Source organism: Setaria viridis, chromosome 3, assembly GCF_005286985.2.
Source record: "Setaria viridis chromosome 3, Setaria_viridis_v4.0, whole genome shotgun sequence".
Taxonomy (NCBI): domain Eukaryota; kingdom Viridiplantae; phylum Streptophyta; class Magnoliopsida; order Poales; family Poaceae; genus Setaria; species Setaria viridis.
The window spans coordinates 35,693,370-35,703,915 of record NC_048265.2 but is presented as its reverse complement, the minus strand read 5'-3'; the positions used below and the strand labels follow the sequence as shown (position 1 = coordinate 35,703,915).

Below are 10,546 nucleotides of genomic sequence, written 5' to 3'. Positions count from 1 at the left end.
GATAGAAGGTGAGAGTACAAAACGGAAAGAGAGAGGGGATCGGCACGGCCAAGCATCGAGGACACAAACGGATTATACTCAAAATCAAGATCATTAAGGATGTAAGATGCCATCTCACCATCATCAATGATGACTCCTACTGCTGCCAGCTCATCCTTGATAGCCACCATCTTGGTGTAATACGTTGATGAAGTCATGCTACCCTTCTTGAGAGTAGACAACCGCATGCGTAGATTTATCACGCGTGCTCTTGATTGTGCCGCAAACATTGTCTGCAGCGCACTCCATGCTCCAGCCGACGTCGTCTCTAACGCCACTTGTGCTAGCACTTCCTTGGTGATGGAGTTGAGGAGATAACTCAGCAGTTGTTGATCTTTCGCTACCCATAGATCATATTCTGGGTTAGCGATCAATTCTTTCTTGCCATCGGCCTTCACCGGTTCCATGGTCTTGGCCGGCTCCTTGACAGATCCGTCAAGGATTCCCATCAGCTGCGCGCCTCGCACAGCGGGCAAGAACTGAGCCTTCCATAAGACGTAATTCTCCCGTGTAAGCTTTTCAGCTACAGGAGCTCCGAGCGATGCCACCGTAGGCGAAGCAGATGATGACGCCATGGATGTGTATGGCGTGTGCTTGGAGAGGGTGGAGTAGATAGATGTGTTTATGGAAGAAGCGCTCTGATTACCATGTCAAATAGATTGAACACGGTTGCCTATCTTGGCTCACCGTGGTTGCATGTTTATATAGGGACAAAGTCCCAACACATTACAATATCTGTTGTTACAGATAGAGTTTAGCCAGCATTCAAATACATCAAGATTCTATCTCTATCTCTAGCATGCCAACTCAAATCATAACAACTCTTATCTCTAAGTTACAGTCCTCGTCTCATACGACGATTCTTCTAACAGTATGCACAAGCAGCTTTTGTTGCAAGAACGCACGTATTTTGCAACGCATTATTTATGCAACAGCTCCTGATCAACTAATAAGTAAAGGCCGTCTAAATGCACGTCATATGCATCTAGTTTTGACGGAAGCTGCAATTGACAATGCAATATTCTAAATCAAGAACTAAGCAATTGAGGTACACTGGTCGCTCAACCTTCGTAGAACCCTTATCAGGTACACAGTATCAACAGCATAGCATGTTGTATGTGCCACTTCAATTCACATGGTTTCTGCTTAATCACTAGTTCAGCAATAACAGTTGTTGACCACCTACCATGCAACCAGTCAATCTATCTATACTATAATCTATACTATTAAGATCGAAAATAATTGAAAATCTTTTTCACCCAAATTAGGACCATGGTACCACTCACGCCGAACCCACCTTTTTGAAGAAGAGGATAGGGTGCAGACCCATGAAGAAGAATGAAGCAAATTGTTTCTACCGTTTTTGGCTGTTTTGTGTCACCACGGTGCCCACGTACCCACCGGACCTTGCCTCATGTCCCTCCGTGAAATCAGCCAATCGATCCAAACATTCAGCGCAATCAATCGATCCAATTTGGGAGCCGAGCGTCAATCAATCCACCGGTCTCATTCTTCTCCCCTTCGGTGCGATGCTCTAATGGCAGGCCGTTGCTCGGGTTCAGCGGGGGCTGGTGGAACGACGCTCAAGTGAGACGCTGCTATGCTTTTACGCTGTGCTCTAGCCGTTTAGATGTGGACGGTCGGGAGGAGTACCTCGGGCGACAGGCGATCGAGATCAATGGGTGTCGAGTGCTCGGGATCAATGGGCACGGGCGCTCGGAAGGGGTGATTTGAAGGATGGGGTTGTCTTTGCATGGATGGAGGTGGGCCGCCGCCACTCGTTGCGTGGACGGATGTTGGCCGCCGCTCCACCGCCGCATTGATGCCATGTCCACACCCAACCATCGGTGTCCCCGACGTGGTGCTGGATTCACCCTCACCATCCCCGACTAGCCCGACTAGCTAGATCCATGTCCTGACTGGTAGGAGCTCCCTTCACTAGTAGAGAACTCACCTTCCATGCGCCCCCTTTTATCCTGGTTTAAAGTTGGTCTGGGACCAAAGATTCACCAACCGGGACTAAAGCTCGGTCACTGGCAGGGGGCTGACCAACCGGGACCTTTTATCCTGGTTGCAAAGGCTAGTGGAAAAAAAAGGTCCTGAGAGGTCTTTTACCATGATTTGAAACACCAACCGGGATAAAAGACCCCCCTTTTATCCCGGTTGGTGTTACCAACAGGGATTAAAGGGTCGAGGGTCTTTTATTCCAGTTTGTAATATCAATCGGGATAAAATGGGTCTTTTATCCCAGTTGGTGTTTCAAACCGGGATAAAAAGGGTCCCCCACAGGGTAGCTGAAAGAGGACTAAATCCCTCGAACCCTTTTATCCCGGTTTGTAATACCAACCGGGATAAAAGACCCCTTTTATCCCGGTCTCCACGAGTTAATACAAAAAGATTGCATCCTCTATATGATTAGATGTGCTGTGTAGGTGGGATGGTAAGGAAGTTACACGTGAGGATCCTTTTTATCTCGATTGGTTTATCCCTACTAATCGGGACTAAAGGCGACATGGAGGAGGCCAGGAGCTTGGCCGCCTCTCTCTGCTCCCGTCTGCTGTTGTTGCTTCTTGCACGCGCGTGGTGACCGGCCTGCGGCAGCACGCGGTGGCTGCATCCCCCTCGTCGGCACGCGCCGCCGCTCCGGTCGGTCCACGCCACCGTCTGCCGCTGCTATCATATGTCCTGGTCATTGTTTGCTCCCTCCGCCGCCTTATCTGCGGAGATGTGACATGCCCTCCGTGCCGTTAACCTCGCGGGTACAGTGAAGGCTGGCTTCTGGACGGGAACAACGACGTTCGCTCTTTGCTTGCCGGTGCCCCGAGATTTCTAGATAGCGTCTGAATAATCTATCCGCTCTCAATGCTTCTGTCGATCGAGTATGCTGAAAAGTGAAAACTTAAACTATATACTCACCTGTTGAACTTGTGCAGTAGAAAAGGAAAATCAACTTGTGTAGTCCAAAAAGTTATTCATGTACTTCTTGTGTCTGATTTTTCAAGAAAAATATTGTAGATGGAGAGCACCCAGAATGCATCCGGGATGCTAAATTCTTGGAAGATGGAGATATGTAACTGCTTGCTCTGATGGTACTGTGAGGATATGGACAACTGATACAAACGGGTTCTCGCATTGATGAACTTGCAGCTTATGCAGATCTTATTTCTCAATACACGCTTAGCAGGTTGGCATATCCAGTTTTATATCTTTATTTTCTGCAAAGTTTTGTCATTTCTTATAGATTAGATCATTTTCTTATGTCGATACCAGTTGGCCATGTTCTGTCTACTGTCTATGTTAGTTTTACAATTTTCTCGGTCCTATGGCTTAATAGATAAGTAATATTATTCCGGCAAGGGAGAATACAGGGCGCCGGGTGGCCATGGTAGAGGACAGGCCAGACCGCCAGAGGGAGCTGCGGTGCGGCGTTGGCAAATAGGAACGATGGGAGGATTCAGGAATCAGGAGCAGCTTAGTTAATTGGGGGTGTGGTGTGGGGCTGTGTTTTTTTTTAAAAAAATTCGCATGAGTCCCTTCTTTCTTATTGCCAAGTTCTAATACCCTGGAATTTGCCTTGTTACTTTCTGTATGCTTACGTGGCAACCCATAATAATGAGATGAAGAAGTGCACGTCGATCAAATTATACATAAAGGAAAAGAAACCGATTTTAGATGTTGGCATGACGTGCCAACATGGCATGACACGTCGGACCAAGGACGAAATTAAGCAGCACAAAGAATTATAGGGACTGAAATGGTCGCTTTGGTAGTTGAAGGACGATATTAAGCCGTGTTGAGTGTTTGAGGACGAGAATGGCTATTCCGTCTAATACTGACCGTTCGCGTTTTCATTAATGAAGTAAATGAAGGTATTGTCTTAAGTAAATGAATTAATAAATGATAGGAACCGTGCCCAGACCTGATAATCCACAGTAAAAGATAATCTACAGTCTGAACGTTTTGTTTAGCACCTCCAATTATCCGAAGGCCTCACTATGTTGTTCAACACACATTATCTAATTATTCTCATTAAAATCAATATGAAGAAAGCACAAGAAATAAGTCTATAAGGTTTCTTCAAAACATGTGTGTGCTGCACGTGCATTTTACTAGCACTACTCGAAAACTAAGCATTAGTCCTGACCCTTAGTACCGGTTGGTTTTTGACTTGGTACTAATGTGAGCATTAGTACCATGTCTAACGGCTAGTTCTCCTTTAGTATTGGTTGGGAGCTCCAACCGGTACTAAAGATTACCCATTACCCGGTACTAATGGGTGACCTTTAGTACCGTTTGGAACCCTCAACCGGTACTAAAGGAGCTCCCAACCTTTAGTACCCCGTCGCCCCATCCACCTTATCCACTCCCACCATACCCCGCTCCCATCCTCTCTCTCCGCCCGCCCCCTATCTTCCTCTTTCTCTGTCCTCTCTCTCTGCGCACTGCTGCCTGGACCTCATCCTCCTCTAGCGTGGCAGGTCGAAGGTGCGAGGCTGCTGCCCCTCCCCTCCCCCCTCCGCTCGCCCCTCACTAGCGGTGAGGAGAGGCGGCGGGGCAAGGTGTGGAGGCAGTGTTGGGCAAGGTGGTGGCCGAAGGATGCAGCGCAGGATGAGGAGCAGCAGCGCGGGTGGAGGATGCGCCGCAGGACGAGAAGTGACGGTGCAGGTGGAGGATGCGGCGTATGGCGCAGGGGAGCCGTGGGGCGAGGCACGGCAGGCCGACGAGGTAAAGGGCCTCACCCTCTCTCTCTATGATGGGGGCAAGGGCGGCGGCCTCTCTCTTCCTCGGCGACGGGGCCAAGGGCAGTGACGGGGGTAAGGGTGGCGGTGGGAGGCAAGGGTGGCTACGGGGGCTTCCCCCGCTCTCTCTTTCTCTCTCTCTCCTTGCTGGACCTGCCCTTCTCCCGGCCGCATCTTGCCTGCTGTGCCCAGCCGCCCCTCCCCGCGACCCACCGGCCACCCGTTCTTCCCGGCCAGCTGCCACTCCTCCTCGCCGGACCTTTGAGGCGCGCCTTAGAGATCCAGTGAGTAGGAGCGGTGGCCGGTCGGGAAGAAGGGGTGGCCGGCATGTCATGGGGGAGGGGCAGCCGGCGCCGACGAGGCGCGGCCGGCGGGATGCGAGGCCGGGCGACGTTAATTTTTTTTATTTTTTAATATCCCTTTAGTACCGGTTATATGATCCGGTACTAAAGACCCCCATTTAACGCTGAAGTAGCAATACCAGTTGTACAACCGGTACTAAGGGGGATTAGGAACCGATACTGTGCTTTCCCCAGCAGCATAGTTCGGTAAAATGAAAGTAGAATCAAAGTTCTGATCATCCCTGAACATTTTTTTTTTTGCTCATCCACACAGGAACAAGGCCTTACGACTTCCATCAGATGTAAAATGCAAAAGAAGACACCATTAGAGCTTATAACCATTGTACCAAAACATAGTTTCTGTTCATAAAGACCATGCAGTACTTGCATAATCTAACCAAAGAAAGCCCACTGTTCCAACAGGGCATAGTCTGCAAAAGGTACACCAAGTAAGCATTAACGTTCCAGGACCTGCTAACAGCGGTATTACATCAGCTATCTGGCAACACAATAAACAAGCAGTCAAGCGCACAAAATCTCTGCGACTCAAAAAAGGAAAATAAAACGTCTGGTTCAAATCTAACTCAAGCGCCCAAGTTACAAAATCCTATACTTCAACCCCAAGGGACATTAGGTGCTTCAATCTTTTCCACCCAGGAAGAACACAAGCACACATCTCCATGTCACTGAAGATATTTCACATCGTAGTGCTTCAAATAGTCCTGCATGCAACCGAGTCCAGTGTGAGCATAGTAAGTTTGGTAAAATTTAGGTCAGTGACTTTCTCAGTGACGTTAGGAGAAGGCAGTAATGAAGTAGGAGGATCAGGGCGGACCCTTATAAGTTCGTTGATTTTTCTCCTGTAGTCTTGCAAGTACTTCTTGGCTTTTTGACTTGTGTTGTGAATGCTTTTTGCTGAGTGCATAACTTTCTCAACAACCTTCTGCGCAATGATTTTATGGAGCTCTGTTGTCAAGTGACCCATTTTCCATGTTTTCTGAAGCTGTTCCTTCACAAAGTTAGTTAATGCCTTTTTAAAAATCCTCGGCACTGCAGCATGACCAGTCACTTCAACTGAGCGGGATAAATCTACAGGGTGGGTATTATCATCCCTAGTTTCTTGCTGAATGGGTGGAGCAGGTGGAGGTGCAGCAGATGGGACAGAGATTGCTGTTGCTTCATGCGGAATGGGTGGAACGGATGGAGGCGCAGCAGATGAATTTGTCACCAACCTTGGATCCCGATTACGCCGGGAAAATTGCTTTCCAACAGGAGCAGCAGAAAGAAGAGCCTTTCCATATGGATCCTTAATATGGGTTTGCTCACTTGCTGCTGCATCATGATAAATCGAAGCTGCAACCCTATTAGCAGATCTGGAGTATGGCGCAACGGATACCTCTTGCAAGGTTTGACGCTGAGTTGGCTCATTTGCACCTACAGGCTGAAAATTATGTGTATTCTGCATGCTTTGAGTACCAGAATCTTGGACATGCTTGGGTATGCCAGTTGTTTCCTTACTCCCCACAGCTGCCTCAAGATTCTTACTAATTTGATCATTTACGTTGAAAATCTGTCCATTGTGTGAAGAAACATCTAGAATTGCATATGCCTCTTGAGAAGATGACTGACCTTGCAGACTAAGAGCTGGAACATGGACACCTGCCTGAGGAACAAAATACTCACCTAGCCGTTTTGGATGCGCCAAAAATTTATATTGATGCATTTGGCTGTTCCTAGTAGCAAAATTAGTAGCATGCATCCCATTTTGTATACCCAAAACTTGTGAACTGTGGCCCTTGTCAATGTTGATGCCATTTTCACTTATTCGGCTAGGAATTAAGAGCGGTGGCGGTTGTAAACCAAAATCTTGTAAAGGAAACACGTAGTGTTGACTTCTTTGAGCAGAATTTAGGTTCCCTCTGTCATATCCGGACAAAACATGAGCACTTGTATGCACAACAACAGGTGTGGTTGGTTCCATCTGATTATTGGGAGCATTGTGATGAGGATACCAGCTATGACCATTTGTATGCACAGAAATAGCAACAGGTACACGATGTTCCCTTTCAGTTTCCAAAGCACTGTCATGGAGATATCTGCAATTTAAACCATGACGACAGTGACCTTGCACATAGAATTTACAGGCAATTTCTTTTGTCTTTCCTTGCTTCAGCCTTCTCCCATTGGATGAATCCAGACGACCTCTAGCATCAGAGCTTTCTCTAATCTCATCACTATGGACATCATGAGAAGCAGAATAACCATGAGAATATAGCCAGCCCGCACCCCCATTCAATATTCCTTCCCCAAAATCATGGCCTTGCAAAGTAAAGTGGTAATCTCTTTGTGGTATGGGTACTGCACCTCTTACCCATCTATCAGCTGCAAAATCAAGTTCTCCAGATGCCATGCCTCTCCATCTCCTCTCAGAAGGACTTCTGCTTCTGAAGCGAAAGGCATCCCTGTAAATGCAGACACTTTTCAATTAAATGTTCTATTTACTTTGGATCACTCTAAAAGCTTTTAGGATCTCTTAAACAGATACATTGAATACAAACTAAAAATTATTCAAAATAATAGGCTTACCATAGTGCAAACATAAAAACATAATCAAAGATGAAATTTGGTACTTGTTTGTAGTACTTAATTCCTTTATGTCAGAGTATAAACAACATGATTATGCCATGTTTTCGTCAATTGAGCTAGAGTAGTTTGTGCATGCAAATCAGGCAGTGTAGTTAAATACAAGCATACAATCATGCATACGTATACATGAATCTCAGCTGACGGGGTCTAGATTATCAGGTCACTGAAGAGAAGATGTTACCCAGTTTTTGATGGATGTGTATCCTGAATAGGGCATCCTAGTGCAGATCTGGAGCATAAGCAATTTTGCCTAGGCCTCCCTACTTTTTGATGGTGGCAGACCAGTGCCTGAACCTAATCATTAATTAGGCAGGTCTAGGTGCCCAAGCTAGACAGGATGGTGTCAACTGGCACCTAGCCGCAATGCTTAGTGCAGCAAATTTTTGGCATGGCAAGACAGAGTATCTCAGACATTCTTCAGCGAGTAGTCGGATTGAATCTCGTTGCAGCTCAGTTCAATCTGTTAGAGTGCTCAGTGCTCACGAACTGAATTCGCAATAGTTTTATGTATCTTACTAGGCATGCAACGTGATAGAGGCTTTCCAATTTGCTCTCGATGCTGGGAATGAGTAGACAGGAAAATTGAGTTGAACAGGAATAGGAAAAAGAGACATGTAAACAGGGCATGCCTAAAGCGCTTTCTTAGATTAGGGTTGAGGGGAAGGTAGGATCCCTTCAAAATGAAAAGTGGGTAGAAGGCCTCCCAATATCCCTAGATTATTATTCATCTAACAAAAGTAGTGCCATTCTTTGTCGAAAAAGATTTCTTATTTCTTTGTCTAGATGAAAAGGAAGACTATTTAACAAGGAATAGAGGCGTATCTAGCAACTTTTCTTGGAGAAGGGCAAGGGAACAGTAAGGTAAATCTATTGGTGGAGAAAGCAGACGATGTTCATGTTGGGTATATGAGTAGAACAAGGATTTGGAAACCAGCAAGCTCAAGGTCGAGATTGGTTACTGAATGATCCCAGGAAGCCAGACACAAAAGTTAGTTGAAGCTTGGGTATTGGGATGGAACACTGGCTGGTAAGTATGGATCAGGTTTGGTTATTAGCTTGAGCTGCTAAGAGAATCAGTAATGGAATTTGGATGCGGCAATGGAAAACGTGAATGCCCGTCTATGAATGCACATGTATATGATTTTGGTTCACTTGTACAAGATAGTCAACAATTAAATTCATGAAGAGTTCTTTTTTTAGGGTCAACATGGTGTGTGTGGGGGGGAGGGGGGGGGAGCATCCCCACCTGAATATATATTGCGGTTGTTTTGCGAGCCAAAAAGCAGTACAGGTGCTTTGTAGCAGTTTTTGGGAGAACAGGGGGAGGTGAAAAACTGCTAGTTAAATTCATGAAGAGTTAACACAGGATCCAAATGCTAATGCTTACACAGTTAAAGAGAGTAATTATTTTATTCAACTATACCTGTGGGACTGGTTCCAAGGACTTTCCGGAGATCCTTCGATTGCATCAGACCTGGGCCACTCTTTGCAAACATATCTATCCATTTGAACCTTTCTTCAGATGTTCTGATGAAATCCAAAATGTTAACTAGTTTCAACTACGATCCTCCTCTCATAAAAAATAATCTATGAAGTTCTCTGCAATGATCATGAAATATGAATGTAGTGATCACAGGCTTAACAAAGGATAATTTCACTGATAGGAAAATAAAATTGGGAATCTCTGGAATGAAACCAAGTCCAGTAATTATGGCAAACTGTAAAGGATGCATTAAACAGATATGATTTTTTTATCCTGAACTCCAAAAACTCACAATTAGCAGTGACAACGGAAGTCACTACTCTAAACAAAAGTGTGCCCACAAAAGTGCATGATCCTCCAAGACAACTTTATGATGGTCAATATCAGGCAATACAGGATTGCAGTATAGTTCTTTGATTGTGATCAGTATTAAGAAGGTATCTTAACCGCAAGTCTCTGTACTCTGTGCGTACCGCCCGAGAGGCTTAACACAAATTATCCCACACAATCTATTCTTCCTATTCCTACAGTTGTGTCCATTGACTATCCCACAGAAGTGTTGTTGATTAAGGATCATGACTGACCCTGTTTCACTGGCACCAACATCAAAAAAGTTCAACCCACAGCCCAAGCGCAAGTAAATCACTTTTATCGAGAAATTATGAGGTTGAACAGATGCTAAAAAAAGGAATAAGATATCTTTTGCATGGATTTATATTCATGATGATGGTGTCTTTAATTTAATTGAGTGCATAACTGGAATTCTAGGGATGGCCTTGTCAAGCCACATCAACCACAAAGTTTTGTTCTCCACCAACATGGTTCTAGTAGACACTAGATGCATACATGAAGGGTATTATCTCAGAGGAAATATTCTTTGGCCACCAATTAGTTCATTCTTTCATAGTGTCCACTGCTTCTCTTCAATGCCATCCATTTCCATGGTTACATACTCCCTCTGTCCCAAAAGACAAGCCATTCTAGGAATTTTAGGATAGATTAATAAAACGGTAAAATGACCTTGTTTACCCCTATTTATTAGCCATATTTGGCGCTAATTGATAGCCGCCTGCACATGCACATTCTAAGTAGGATAAAATGACTTGTTTTGAGACAAATTTTGAATACAAGAATGACTTATTTTTTTGGACGGAGGGAGTATGGAGTAGGAGCAGGAGTGCAGGATATTCTTGAGTAATACATTTGGGACAAGAAACTATTTCCAGGAGGCACATGTGCAAATTATCATTAGGAAAGCACACCAAAACTTTGGTCTGCATGATCTCCAAGAGGGGTGA

At 45.3% G+C, this 10,546-nt stretch overlaps 1 protein-coding gene and 1 pseudogene across 1 annotated transcript; both read right to left on the bottom strand.

Annotated features, from left to right (window-relative positions):
* On the bottom strand, nt 1-131 carry LOC117851134 (small nucleolar RNA Z247; annotated as a pseudogene).
* Nucleotides 132-5,831: 5,700 nt separating this feature from the next.
* Nucleotides 5,832-7,529, bottom strand: LOC117849244 (zinc finger CCCH domain-containing protein 55-like). The gene has a single exon (XM_034730812.1). The coding sequence runs from the start codon at nt 7,527-7,529 to the stop codon at nt 5,832-5,834; it is 1,698 nt and encodes a 565-aa protein (XP_034586703.1).
* Nucleotides 7,530-10,546: the final 3,017 nt, after the last annotated feature.

Coding starts and splice junctions, on each gene's coding strand:
- LOC117849244 (XM_034730812.1), bottom strand. CDS start 7,529: ATGGCATCTGGAGAACTTGATTTTGCAGCTGATAGATGGGTAAGAGGT.